This window comes from Taeniopygia guttata, chromosome 12, assembly GCF_048771995.1.
Source record: "Taeniopygia guttata chromosome 12, bTaeGut7.mat, whole genome shotgun sequence".
NCBI lineage: Eukaryota > Metazoa > Chordata > Aves > Passeriformes > Estrildidae > Taeniopygia > Taeniopygia guttata.
The window spans coordinates 1243094-1257322 of record NC_133037.1 but is presented as its reverse complement, the minus strand read 5'-3'; the positions used below and the strand labels follow the sequence as shown (position 1 = coordinate 1257322).

The following is a 14229-nucleotide window of genomic DNA, read 5'->3' as shown; positions in this document are numbered from 1 at the left end:
ACAGGGATTGCCCAGCAAGGTGCCAAGTTACCTCCAGCTTGAAAAAACAGCTCGTTTTCCCTGATATTGTATCTAATTTATGGCTGATCTTTCTTTAGGTTTGTAATAAAATCATTTTCCTGATGAGTTTCGTGGGTAACTGCGGAACGTTCACGCGAGGATACAAGGCCATGATCATGGACGTGGAGTTCCTCTATCACCTGCTGTACCTGCTGATCTGTGCCCTGGGGCTCTTCGTGCACGAGTTCTTTTACAGCCTCTTGGTGGGTGTTTGCTTGGCCCTCTGAACATCTTCTGCTCTGTTTGTGAAGGCCCATCTTGGGCATGTCCAGGAAAATTTCTGCTTTTCTGCTGGGAAACTGTTGAACAGACCTGGGAAGAGCCACAGACTGGGGGTTTTCTTTAGGAGAAGTTGCTGTGGGAGACAGCAGGACTCCTGCCACATCCCTTCTGCTGATGGGTGACTTCTTGCACAGACAGATAGGGAGAGGACATGAGGGAATGGTTTTTAAACAAAAGAAGAGAGGTTTAGGTGAGATATGAGGAAGAAATTCCTCTATGTGAGGGCACAGGTGCCCAGAGCAGCTGGGGCTGCCCCTGGATCCCTGGCAGTGCCCAAGGCCAGGCTGGACACTGGGAACAGCGTGGGACAGTGGGATGGGGTAGAATGATATGGGCTGTGATGCTTTGCTGTGTTATTATCAGTGACTGTCACACAGTGTCTGTGCTTTCTGAGCAGCTGGGGGACTTTGGAGTGGCTCCATGGCTGTATCCAGGCTCCAGCCCTCAGGGATGGACAGGGATCCTGGCACACGTGTTCCCTCTGTCTGGGGTGGGATTCACCCTGCACAGCACAATGCTTCTAGGGTCACACTGGAGCAGTGGTGGTGGAGATGTGGCACTGTTGAAGCAAAGCTGAAATCCCATTCAGAGCAGGCTATCTTTGTGGCTCTGGTTGGTGTTTGCCACATCCTCTGGTACCTGAGCTGGTTATTTGCTGTGTTCATGGAGGTCCAGTTTAACAAATACCTGTCCTGTGATCCACCAGCATAGCCACAACCTGCCTGGGCTCTGCTGTGGGTTGTCCCAGACCCGGAGAAAAATGAAGGAAACACCAGCAGAGAAATCAAAACACAAATTTTATGGGAAAAGTATTACTTATATAACAAAATGCTCAATAAATTAAGTTGTAAAGAAAATAGCAAATTGAAGTGAGCTCTTTGGAGGCTGTGAGGGGGTAGTTGATACTACAGCAGCCTGTGCTGGCAGCTCGGTGTGTGTCCAGCCCTGAGCAGGAGCGGCTGCCCGCAGCGGGCACGGAGGGCAGGGCTGCCCCAGCTGCTCCTGCTGCCGAGGGCACGGCCCAGGACACGGTGGCACAGCGGTGCTGGTGCTCCACGAGCTGTTTTGGCTGTCCCCAGCTCTTCGACCTGGTGTACCGGGAGGAGACGCTGCTCAACGTCATCAAGAGCGTCACGCGCAACGGGCGCTCCATCATCCTGACGGCCGTGCTGGCCCTCATCCTGGTCTACCTGTTCTCCATCGTGGGCTACCTCTTCTTCAAGGATGACTTCATCCTGGAGGTGGACAAGCTCCCCAACGAGACCCTGCTGCCAGGTCAGTGCCAGCAGGGTTGTGTTGCAGCAATAACGGGGCTCTTGTTCCCCAGGACAAGGGGAAAGGGCTCCAGCTCTGCCAGAGTGCCCAGGTGGGACAGCAGGAGGGATTTCTCCATGGAAAGGGTGCTCAGGCCTTGGAAAGAGCTGCCCAGGGAGGTTTGGAGTGCCCATCCCTGGAGGTGCCCAAGGACCTGGCACTGAGTGCTCTGGGCTGGGGACAAGGTGGGGCATCAGCCACTAAATGAAAAATCTTGGAGGTCTTTTCCAGCCTCAGCGAGTCTGGGGTTCTGTGAAGCAAAAATGCTTTTGTGGTTGAATTTAAAGCCATGGAATGTGTAAATCAGGAAGTAACTGTGCACTTCTGAAATCTCCAGGGTAAGATACTGCTCTGAATGCCTTGTAATTGCACACTGAGTGCGACAGGGAGCCCTGATACCCGTGTGTCAGAATCTGAGCTATTGATGATTCCCATCATTGTAGAAAGTCTCTGTCTTTCAGCCCCACTGCCAAAGCAGAAGCCATAATTCGTCTGTGCTGGTTCCAAGGTTGTTTATTCTGTTTATCTCTACCATGTTCTGCTGCCCTGCCGCAGCTCTGTCCTGCAGGGCAGCGTGTGGGGCTCTGCCCTCAGTGGGATGGTACAAACATTAAATACCACAAACTACCTGTGCTGGATTTACAATAACGTGCCAATATCTGTCACCTACGTTGGACAGTGTGTCCCCAGCCTGAACCAACAGAAAAACGCCAACAGCACAGTGAAACATGGAGGGCATGAAGAAGGAGAAAAAGGACAAGGCACACCCAATTTCCTCCATCTTGTCCCCTTTGAACCCCTAATCTAGAAACCTAAAATTTTACTTTTGTACCCGTGCCACACTTAATTATTGCTTATATCAAACACTCAGAGCTTGTAATTCATCCTGTAAGATTGAAAACTCTTTTCCATGGGCAGAGATCACAGCCAGTGTCTCTGGGGGCTCTGTCCAGGGGGGTTCCTGACCCCTGCCAGGGCAGCCAGAGGGAAGCTCTGCATTCCCACACCTGAGGAGTCACCTTGCAAGGTGTTCAAACATCCTTTGATGCAGCATTTTGTGCTTTCAGATCGCACAGAGCCAGGTGAGACCATGACTGGCGAGTTCCTCTACTCGGATGTGTGCAAGGCAGGGAGCAGTGACAACTGCTCCTCCATCATTCCCTCCGACCGTAAGTACCTCTCTGGGATTCCCAACTCACACCCTGAGTTTTCACTCTTGTTTTTTAGTTAATCACCTTCAATTAAAAAAACTTCTTTAGAAAATCCTATGCAATAAATTTGAGAACAAAGCTATCACGAGATTAACTTGAAATAGGATTAATTTAGGCCAGCAGCATAAATAACATCTGTTACATGAAGTGACTAAAGCAGAGAAACTTACAGCTAAACCAGACTTCATAAAACACTGCCATACTCTTTAATTTTCTGCATCAATTGCAGAAGGAAAAGATGCAGTTTGCCTCTTTGCAAAGTTTATTATTTTAAAACATGAGGCTATTAAATGTGATCTCAGAGGACAATGCCCTGTGAAATATGGTTTATTGGCAGCATTGTTCTATCTCAAACTGAGGAAACTGTTTTAATATCATGGCAGGAAGTGCTCAGTGGGTTAAGTAGATGAGGGTAGGTTTGGGGCGTTTGGAGATCAAGAAAGTGAGATATTACCTGGGTATTGAAATATTCCAGTTTTATTTCTAGAAAATGTAATTTCCATGTGGGAGATTTACGGTGCTGGCTGGGAGGGGCAGACAGAACATCCCTGTTTCTCTGGGAAGGGCGGCTCTTGCATGGCCATGAAAGGTCAGCGATGGCCACCAGCCCCTGCTCACAGGAGGAGAGGGCTCAGCTTTGCTCTGGGTCCTCTCTGAGACAGTAAAATTCAGCCTTGCTGCAGGAAAAGCTGCTTCTGGCAGCCCCTTCTCTCTGCAGGAAGGAAAATTCAGGGATGTTTTTGTATCCCAAATAATCAGCATAGTGCCAGGGGCTTGTGTGGGGTCAGGGATGCTCCTGGTGCCCCATATTTGGCCGCTGCTCTCGGGTTTTGGGTATTTCAGGGACTGGGGCCTCTCCAGGGCTGGCTGTGGGAAGGTGGGATCTGCATTTTTGTGACGAAACCAAAGTCGTGAGATGTTTAATGGGAACAGTGGAGCGTGTGAGGTTAGGGAGTGGATTTTAGCAGCTCTGCAAGTGAAGCAGTGAAGTTGGAGCCTTGAGCCGAGCGAGGGGAAGGTCAGGAGAGGTGTGCTGCTTCTCTAGCAGAGTGCTGTTTCCACAAGCAGTGATCTTTTAGCCATTTGAAAGCTCCGAGTGGAAGTTGCCATTTTGAGTGCAGCCCAAAGGCTGTGCAATCTGTCAGGCACCAGGGGAGAGGGGAAGAGGCAACACTTTGTCCTCTGAGCTGTCAAAAAGCTCGGGTTCTGTATAAACAGGCATCTGGTGAGCTGAGCTGTGCATGCAAGCAGGGATGGAAAGAGATTTCACCCAGTCACAGGCAGCAGCTCAGGCACAAAGCAAAGCTGGTGGTGGGGAGAGGAGGGCAGGGAGGAGATCTGCTCCCAGGGTGGCTCTGGAGAGGGTCCAGGGAAGGCTGTGGGATGAGGAGGGGTCTGGAGCATCTCCCTTGTGGGGAGAGACTGTTCAGGGCCTGTCTGAGAGGGGATCCCATCAATCCATACAGTATCCCCAGGGGGTGTCAGAGGATGGCTTCACACCCTTCCCAGTAGTTCCCAGTGACAGGACAAGGAGCAGTGGCCATTAACTAAAACAGGTTCCAGCTCAGCAGAGGAAGAGCTGCTCTCCATGGAGGGGCAGAGCCCTGAGCAGCTGCCCAGGGAGTCCTGGAGTGTCTCTGGGGACATCCCAAACCCACCTGGAGGTGTCCCTGTGTCACTGCTGCAGGTGACCCTGCCTGGGCAGGGGGTGGATGGATGATCTGCAGAGGTCCCCCACTGCCCACACTGTTCTGTGATGATCTGGGGAATGAACCCACAGGGATTTGCAGCACAGGCTGGCAGTCTGACGGGGGAGAGAGCACACCCAGCAAAGAATGGAGAGGAGGATTTAGAGCTAATCTTGGCTGTGAAACGTGTCTTTGCTTGCTGTGTTCCCAGAGCTGATCACTGAGGAGATGGAGGAAGAGAACAAGGAGCATACGTGCGAGACGCTGCTGATGTGCATTGTTACTGTTCTGAGTCACGGGCTCAGGAGCGGGGGTGGAGTAGGTGATGTGCTCAGGAAACCTTCCAAAGAGGTAAATTACCCTGGCTGGGGGTGGAGAGTGCTGCTGAGCAGGGCTGGGCTCTGCTCTGCTGGGCACAGCGTGTGGGCACTGCTCCGAGCATGGGGTGACATCCCTGGGGTCCCCCGAGCACCAGCACTTGTGCCAGGCCTGCAGGGATGGGGGATGCCCAGAGCAGGATGGGGGATGCCCAGAGCAGGGATGGGGGATGCCCAGGGGCTGGGATGAAGGAGGGAGATGAGTTCAGGGCAGGGAGGTGCCTCAGGAAATGCTGTGGTGGCTGCTGGATGCCAGTGGCACGAGCATCCCCAGGGAGAGGTGATGTGTCAGATGAGAGGGAAGGAAGGACAGGGACCAGGCTGGGCTGGTGGGAGTGTGGGGGAGGAAGGACGATGTGGTTTGGAGCTGTCAGCAGAGTGAGGACCAGGCTAAGCAGCAGGAATTTTCCATAACACCCCTTTGGCTCCTACTCTTACTGCTGTATAAGCTTTTGTGTCCATCTTTTAAGAAGAAATTCTTCCCTGGGAGGGTGGCAGCTCTGGCACAGGTGCCCAGAGCAGCTGTGGCACCCCTGGATCCCTGGCAGTGCCCAAGGCCAGGTTGGACACTGGGGCTGGAGCAGCTGGGACAGTGGGAGGTGTCCCTGCCATGGCAGGGGGTCACTGGGTGGGATTTAAGGTCCCTTCCCACCCCTTTTACCATTCTGTGATGGTTCTGTGATCTGAGGCTCAGGCTGTCACTCCCAAAGCCACACTGGGGGCAGTGCTTTTTTGTTGTACCTGACATTTCAAAGGTTTTTTCTAAACTTAGCCTTCAAAGTTACTTAATTCTTAATAATAACATTGGCACTTGACTGGCAGGATGAGTGTGAAAATGGGGGTTGGATATTTTGGATATACAGGCCTGCAATAAATGTGGAATGTGTACTGAAAAGTCCAGCTTACATGGCTGCTAAATGCAATTAATGGTATTAAATTCCAGTAAAAAAAGTTTATGGTCCAGACTGATCCCCTGTTGATATACTGCAGATTAATATGAGGATATCATTTGGATATCATTTGCTTCAGGGAGGGGTGAGAACAAATTCCAGTGTGTGAGACAAGAGTTTTTTCTCTTGTGAAAGTGAGAGAAGCCCAAAATCTTGGACATAGGAAGAGCAGCTCTGCAGAGATCCCACACTGTCAGCTGACTAATTTGGCTTTTCTTTCAGTGATTTTTGCCTTTTAGTTTGATTTAATGTTTTGAATTGTGAGTTCCCCTTGGAGAGCATCAGCAGTGGAGAATCTCAGGCAAAGGGGTGTGGGGCAGGGTGGTAATAAGGCTGTGTACCTAATTGGGCTGTTAATAATTCCAAAATGTTTCTTGCAGGAACCTCTCTTTGCTGCTAGAGTGATCTATGATCTGTTGTTCTTCTTCATGGTCATAATCATCGTTCTGAACCTGATTTTTGGGGTGATCATTGACACTTTTGCTGATTTAAGGAGTGAAAAACAGAAGAAAGAAGAAATTTTAAAAACAACTTGCTTTATTTGTGGTAAGTGGGGAGAGACACACTTGAGAGGAAGGGGTTACTGTGGGAAAGCCAGGGATAGCTGCAGCCTCAGAGGAAAAAAGCCTTGAATTGCTGGCTGTTCCTCCTGGCACTCCTCAGCCAGTCCATGTTCTGGGCACCACGTGCACTGCAGCTTGGCAGCAGGAGCAGATGGGGAATGCTCAGGACACCGTTTTCCTCAAGACTTTAGTTCTTGCTTCTCCTCTGCCTCGAAGAACAGTTTCCTATGGGAACAGGGGAGATTTTGATGAGCAGTCATTTTTTCCAAGCGTGCCTGTGGAAGCTTTCCCCAGCAGGAGGTTGGGAGTGGAGGTGCTGTGGTTGACTGACATGGTCCTGCCATGTTGCATAACACACAGCCTGACGGGATAACCTTTGGAAATTTGCTGCAGAGCAAACGTTGCTTTTGCTATCAGTTTGCCCAAAAATAGGAGATGTGTTATGAAATCCAACAAACTGCTTGCTACTTGTTGCCTTTTTTAACCAATTTTATTCTGTTATGCATAATAAATATAAGCAGTACTCGTTACACTTTACTCTTTCTCTTCCTTCTCTTCCTTCTCTTTTTCCTCTTCTCTTTCTTGTCTGATTTTTTTCCTTTTCTTTCCCTTCTCCCTTCTCTTCTCCCTTCTCTTCTCCCTTCTCTTCTCCCTTCTCTTCTCCCTTCTCTTCTCCCTTCTCTTCTCCCTTCTCTTCTCCCTTCTCTTCTCCCTTCTCTTCTCCCTTCTCTTCTCCCTTCTCTTCTCCCTTCTCTTCTCCCTTCTCTTCTCCCTTCTCTTCTCCCTTCTCTTCTCCCTTCTCTTCTCCCTTCTCTTCTCCCTTCTCTTCTCCCTTCTCTTCTCCCTTCTCTTCTCCCTTCTCTTCTCCCTTCTCTTCTCCCTTCTCTTCTCCCTTCTCTTCTCCCTTCTCTTCTCCCTTCTCTTCTCCTCCTGGGTGTTTGTCACGTTTTCTCCTGATATTCAGTGTCCATTCCAGAATGACTGTGACTTGCAGAAGTGCAGCAGACTTTAGGAATCAGTTTTGTCCTACAGCTGATTTTCCTGGTCCCCAGCTGACAAACACTCAGGGTTCTCCCTGTGTCCTCTCACAGGTTTGGAGAGAGATAAGTTTGACAACAAGACCGTCACCTTTGAAGAGCACATTAAGGAAGAGCACAACATGTGGCACTATTTGTGCTTTATTGTCTTAGTGAAAGTCAAAGATTCCACAGAATACACAGGACCAGAGAGTTACGTGGCAGAAATGATCAAGGTGAGTTTCCAGTTTTGCCTTTTTTTTTTTTTTTTCTAGATTAGACCAATTCAGTGGAATATTTGGTACAGTGCTCTGTATAGCATTTAATTTATTTTGTAAATGTACCTGGGACTTCCCAGCCTCCAGAGCCCTCTGTGTGTGTGCTGGAGTGGGTGACAGTGAGTGTTGACAGCCAGGCACTCCCCATGGCTTGGATCAGGGGAAGAGAAGCTGTTCTGCCTTAAATTCACATTTAGGAAGAGTATTTTCAAGCTGGTGGAAGTATCTGAAGCACAACCAGCAGGTTCTAACTTGTCCTGGTATAAATATCTCCAACTGACTTGTAGGATTTGTTGTCATATGATTTGAGCTTATTATTGTGAAAAACTACAATTAATGTCTACTCAATTGGAAGGGCTTTTAATGAGAGAATTAAAAGCCTCATCTCTGCCAAGCTGCAGGTTCAGAGCTCTTGGAATTACATCCAAAGCCCAGTCAGTAATTTGTGTCTTCTGGCTGGGGAGCAAAAACTGTTTGATTTATAGAATTTCAGTGTGATTTCTTTAGAGCAGAGCACTTTGCTGTCTCTCTCCCAGCACATCTGGGAGGTGGCACCTCCCTCGGGGTGGTTCTGTAAATCCCCCCACACCCTCTGCCAGGTCAAACGTGTTATTTTGGGGTCACCAAAGTGTCCGTCCTACTTCTGGATTTCCACCTCAGTAATGAGGGCTTAGAGAAACCTTGTGAGCAGTCACCTGATGGAGGATTAGCACAGTGAGATAACCAAGTGCATCACTGCTGCTTTCCAGCCTGGCTGATTATTTTGCTCCCTTCCTTTATCCCCCCGCAGCACGCATGACTTCAGGGGGAAGCGCTGCACTTTGAAGGGTTTTTGCTTCTAAAAGACAATTTTGTGTTGTACTTTTGCCTCTAAAGGATAATTCTGTGCTGTGTTTTTGTTGTTGTTAAAACCAGTTTAAGCAAAGTTTCAGTTGGCAACCAATTCATTATTTCAGATAAATGGTTCGAATTAGATAAGAAGCAAAAATTAGTCACTGAATATGTTTGCATGAAGCACAAAAACTGGAGAACTTTTATGAGAATTCCCATTCATTAAGTGTCAGCAAGGGCTAATTACTGTGTGTGGATGGGAGTAGGGATAAATTATGCATAGCCAGAGTGTCTCATGCAGATGCAATTTTATGTAACCATGTGCTCTAGGTAGAGCTTTGGAGTGTGTCTGGAGTTGGGTTTTGCATTTCATGAGCCAGTTTTAAATGAAGATGTAAGAGCAGGTCTCAGAGAGGGCTGGTGAGTGTGGGATGTGGCTGCAGGAGTGTGGAACAGGCAGGAAATGTGGATTTCACCTCAGTGCTCTGTCACCATCCTGCCCCAGGCTCAGGCTGCTGTGCCCCAACTCTGGACTCCTCTACAGTCCCTGTATTCCTGAGGAGCCATTTGGCAAAGCTTACTCTGAAAATCAATTTTGTCCCAGTGTCCTTTAACATTAGAGCTTCCTTTTCTGCCCTAAGATCTGGGTGTAAAACATGATGAAACTGTTTCTCTACCAGACCTGTTTTAAATGCTGCTGTAGGAGCCAGAAGTGGGGCTTTTTTCCCATTTAAGCCATTCTTAGGGGTAATTTGGGTGGGGCCTGGTTCATCTGTTCCTCAGGATTTCTGTGTTCACAGAATCCCAGATTGGTTTGGGTCAGAGGGGCCTTAAAGCCCATCCAGTGGCACCCCTGCCATGGCAGGGACACCTCCCACTGTCCCAGGGTGTCCAACCTGCCCTTGGGCACTGCCAGGGAGGGGAACTCCCAGCCTCAACCTCTCTGGGCACAGCCCCATGAATGCAGAGGGACAGACCAAGGAAAGCTTTAAATTCAGTGAATTCCACGAGTGCCAAGGCAGAGATTCCCTGTGGAGGTGCTGCCTTCTCCTTCTGTGGCAGCCACCAGCCTCTCCTGGGAAGCCTCCTTGGGGCATGGCTGGCTTTTAAAGGGATTTTCCTCCCGTATTTCAGACTGAAGGTGGCACTGTAACATCTTGGATAGTGACAGAGATGGGGCACGTCCTGTGCGTGGGACCAGCGTTCAGCTGCTGCTTGTACCCATTTTTGGGAGCTGGGCTAGGAAGCATCATGTGCTCCAAGTCCAGCTGTGAACACACCTCAAATGTTTCACCTGTGCTCTGACTCCCAGCAAAATACCTGTTCAGAAAATTCTTGGATTTCTGCCCCTTGGTAAATGAAAAAAAAAAAAAATTAAGAAAATACAGTTTTAAAAATTGCCTTTGCCATTTAGTGTTTGTGGGTTGTACCAACACTACAGAGCAGTAAAGAAAAAAATTAAAGAATTTAGGACACTTAAATTATATCCACTGTCAGTTTGTGAGCTGCTTCCAGTGCTGCTTGTACAGTGCTTTAAAGATATTTTTAAGCATTGTGGTATCAAAAGAATCCTAGACAATTTCATTTATGCAGTTAGTGAATATTCAGGCACTTTTAAGAGTGATCTTGAATTTTGATGCTTTCTTGTCTAAAAATAATGTGTGTAGAAAGGCAGTTCTGAGGATTCCCACTGTATTGGGTATGGCAGAGCTGGATGTGGCCCATAGCATTCCTCCTGCACCCTTCAGAGTCCTGACCCCACATTGAAAGAAATTGTAGCCTTGAAAATCAATTATTAACTACAATTCCTTAGTGAATTTTATATTTCTTCACAGACAGAAACTCATTAAGTTCAAGCACATCACAAGGAAAGAATTCAACAGGTACACTTGGAAATAGAGTTGAGTTTAGGGCACTGAAGACTGATCAAAAAATCAAAATTAAAAAAACACAGCAGTGATCTGAGCTGAGCATTGGGCTAGTGGGAGGTGTCCCTGCCCAGTAAAATGAGCTTTAACCCAAACCAGTCTGGGACTCTGTGAAGTAAAATCTGTTGAAGTTGTGCCAGTGCTGCTGTGACTCTCAGCTGCAGCACTGTCCCTCCCTGCCCTGTCCTGGGACCATCTGGGGCTGGCGGTGGCTCTGGGATCTGGACTGCTGTGGTTCAGTCCCATGCAGGGCCAGGCTGCCCTGGGCTTGTAGCTGCAGGTCCTGGCTGCTGCTAGAGCTGGAATTCCTCCCTGTAAGCAGGGATAAATTCCCTTTCAGCAGCCAGGGGAGCTGTGCCTGCTGCCACAGCTGATGTGAACTCGGGGTATCTCAGGAATCCTGTCTGGGAATAGCTGCAGGGACAGCGTGGGGCAATCTGGGGCTGTGCACACCCCACTGAGCCACCCTGGCAAAGGGATTCCAGCAGCCTGGCAGGGCAGCCCCTTGGTATCAACTCAGTGGCACAGGCAGGATGTGGATGTGAGGAAACATCTCTTGGCAGCAGAGGCGATGTGCAGCTCCTGGTGTTGGTGCAGCCCTCCTGGCTGGAGCAGGGATGTTCTGCCCTGGGGAGGATGCTGGGGGTGCCTCCCCTGATTCCCAGGAACAAAGGCCCCGGTTCTGGAGGCTCTGCAGTCACCAGAAGATCAGGTGATGTCTGAATAACACCCTGTGTGTGGGAGGTGGGGGGATCCACTTATCGCCTTGGCCAGACGTTGACATCCACACCCAAGTGACTCATGTGAACTCCGTGCAACTCCCTGCAGATTAGTTCATTTGAATGTCTTATCTTCCCATCCCGGCTTGAGAATTCCTCCTGGAGTTGTGTCCTTTGCCTGCAGTTGCTGTGGCAGCCTGGGCAGCACAGCAGCCCTGCCAGCTCAGCTGCCAGCGGGGCCTTGGCAGGGCTCTGCCGCAGCCAGCTGTGTGCAGGCATTTCGGATATGTAAAACCTCTCACTCTGCAGCTCGGTAAGGAGAAAACCACACGGGCACCCGGGCTTTGTGTGCATTCCTAAGCTGTCTGCAGGCAGCTGCATGGGCTGTCACAGCACAGACAAATATTTGCATGCCCTACTCCTGCATCCCCTGCTCTGCACCTCGAGCAGTGTGGGGATGAGCATGCAGATGTGCTCACTGAAAAATAGAGGCTGCTTTGGAAAGTTGGTAGCAGGGATCTTCCTCACTCGCTCCTGCAGTTCCCCCGTGTTTTGAATCCATCTGTGTCATTACCAACCTTTATTACAGAAATCAGGCAGAGGTGTCACGGTTGCCCAAGCTCCCATGTCCAGATCCAGGGCACTGAGTTCCAAATCTGGATTGTGTTGTCATTGAAAAGGAACCACTTACAAATAGGAGTGGTGGCACAGGTGTCCTTATAGGAATTTGGAATAGGAATGAAAGCTGTAGGTTTCCCTTTGTACCTTAGCTAACATCTGTGTACAAATTGGGGGTTTAAGTATTTATTGCGCTTTTTGCCTGGTGTCCTGAGCTCTGTCCTGTAAAGAAGAGTGTTTCTGATTCTGGGTTTGAGTGACTGCTGCCAAGGCACAGCCTGCTGATGAGCGAAGACGAGATTCCATCAGTGTCAGGCTTTTAAATTGCATCCTTTCAGAAGTGCAAGTGTGACTTGAAGCCTTTCCCAAGGAGTTATCCAGCAGGGACAGTTCACCGTGCTCTGAAACCCAGCAGGAACGTGGCATTCACCAGTGGTGGTGGCTTGGAGTGGCTGTGTCCCAGGTTCTCCATGAAACCCAGTTCAGCTGGAGATGGCCAAGACTGGCTTTGCACTGCAGCACCCCAGGAATGACAAGGGCACACCGTGGTACTTCCAGCCCAAAGCATTCCAGAAGGCTCCTAATGATTCCTGCACTGGTGAAAGACATCTGAACGTGAAATTACAGCCTGAGAAAGTGTTGGAAACGTAGTTATGTTCATCTGTCATTCGTGCCTGGAAATCCTGTACTTCAGGCAGAGTCAAATAGGAGAGATTTGTCATATCAATATTGAGCAAACCAGCTGCAGACACAGGAGCGAGCAGCCCGTGCAAATGACTCGGTTACAGATGAGGAAATTGGGGTTTTGGGGCTACCAGTCACCGTGATACTGGTGCAGGCTGGGAGAGGAGGAGGAGGAGGAGGAAGACCAAGGAGGTCAGGATGTGACCTGGAGCTGACAGTGCTTTGTTTGGTGGTAACTTCCCAACAAGCTGCATCTTGAGATAGCTGGCCAGAGTTAGGCAATATAATTACAGGGTTAAAGAAGAAATCATGGCAGAGGCTTGGAAAAGCCCAGAGTGTTTGGCAGCAGGCCCTGGGCTGCTGGAAACACTGTGTCATAGGCACGGGCTGAGTCTGTGCTCACACGGGGGAGGAACTTGTTCCACCCTTGCTGCAAACCAGGAGCTGCGCTGGGAGGAAGGAATGGCTAACCTCATCTTGGTGCCCACAGCAGCTGTGGCTGCCCCACCCTGGCAGTGCCCAAGGCCAGGCTGGACAGGGCTTGGAGCAGCTGGGACAGAGGAAGGTGTCCCTGCCATGGCAGGGGTGGAACAAGATGAGTTTTAAGATCCCTTCCAGCCCAACCCATTGTAGGATTCTCTGGAGTGTCTGAGCTGGCTGCCCCATGGCGTGGGCTGCAGGAAACCCTCCTGCTGCTGGCACTAACCCCACATGGCCCAGTGCTGGATTTTCCCCGATAAAGCACCTGGTATCCATGCTGGGAACCTCGGGTTGGCATCCCAGCTGACCAGGCAAAGGTTTCCCTTGGGCTGAGTGTGTGTGTGAGCAAGGCCTGGGTGGATGAAAGCAGAAGGAAAGGCTTGGGGCCAGTTCTGGGATGTTTGCATAACGTGCTGGCTTTGGGTGGATCCCAAACAGCTGCCAGGGTGGGTGCCGTGTCCTGGGGAAGGCTCCTGCCTGGAAACCGCGGGTGAGGCGCTGGGAACACAAACCCTGGGAGCAGAAAGGGCTGAGGAGGTGGCCCCGGGCTGGGGCGAGGCCGGCCCTGAGTCATGGCCCTGACCCTAACCCTGACCTTAACCCTCACCCTAACCAGCTTGTGCAAGAGGATGTGGTGCCAGCAGCCTGTGCTGGGCAGTGAGGGCCTGTCCTGCCCAGCTGTGGGGGTGTGACGTGCCCTGCCTCGGTGGCACCAGGGCAGGGTGTGTGAGGCAGGACAGGCCATGGCCCTCAGGAGCCCCGTCCCACACAGTCCAGCGGGCTGGGTGGGCTCCAGCAGTCACCCACAGGACAGTGTCTCAGGGTGTAGGGTCATCCTGCACCTTTGGGAATGGTCCTGTGTTCCAGCTTCCCTGCGCCAGCCCAAGCGCCACTGGGGTATCAGACAAGGGGGTTATTGCACCCTAAACCTCGTGTTGTCAGCCTCCTGTGGGACAGCACGGGGTGTGTGAGGAGGTGAGAATGTTCTCAGTGTGGAGAGGGGAAGACACCATCAAGTGCTGGTTTTTATGGAGGGGAGAAGTGCAGCTCAGTGTGGAAGAAGTGATGGTGAGCCCTTTGCAGCAGAGAGAGAAGCTGATGTGGGGATTTTTCCAGGAAGCTCAAGAAAGACCCAAGAGGAGTCCCATCTCACCACAAACAAACAGATGCATTTTCAGAGTGCTTCACAGAGCTCTTTTGTAGCTGTGTGGGTCTGATTTTTAACTTCCC

The 14229-nt window shown here is 50.3% G+C and overlaps 1 protein-coding gene and 1 long non-coding RNA gene across 10 annotated transcripts in view; one reads left to right on the top strand and one right to left on the bottom strand.

The window, feature by feature from the left end:
* Nucleotides 1-14229, top strand: part of ITPR1 (inositol 1,4,5-trisphosphate receptor type 1) — a 160811-nt gene that overhangs the window by 136154 nt on the left and 10428 nt on the right. For all 9 annotated transcript variants that reach the window (XM_030283173.4, XM_030283178.4, XM_030283174.4 and 6 more), the window contains 6 exons: nucleotides 99-263; nucleotides 1422-1617; nucleotides 2724-2825; nucleotides 4767-4906; nucleotides 6263-6428; nucleotides 7537-7697. In XM_030283173.4, coding sequence (XP_030139033.1) covers nucleotides 99-263; nucleotides 1422-1617; nucleotides 2724-2825; nucleotides 4767-4906; nucleotides 6263-6428; nucleotides 7537-7697 — 930 coding nt within the window. The remainder of the gene's footprint in view (nucleotides 1-98; nucleotides 264-1421; nucleotides 1618-2723; nucleotides 2826-4766; nucleotides 4907-6262; nucleotides 6429-7536; nucleotides 7698-14229) is intronic.
* LOC140684939 (uncharacterized) overlaps nucleotides 6402-14229 on the bottom strand; it is a 37460-nt gene continuing 29632 nt past the window's right edge. The window contains exon 2 of the long non-coding RNA XR_012057962.1: nucleotides 6402-6670. This is a non-coding gene — a long non-coding RNA (uncharacterized lncRNA). The remainder of the gene's footprint in view (nucleotides 6671-14229) is intronic.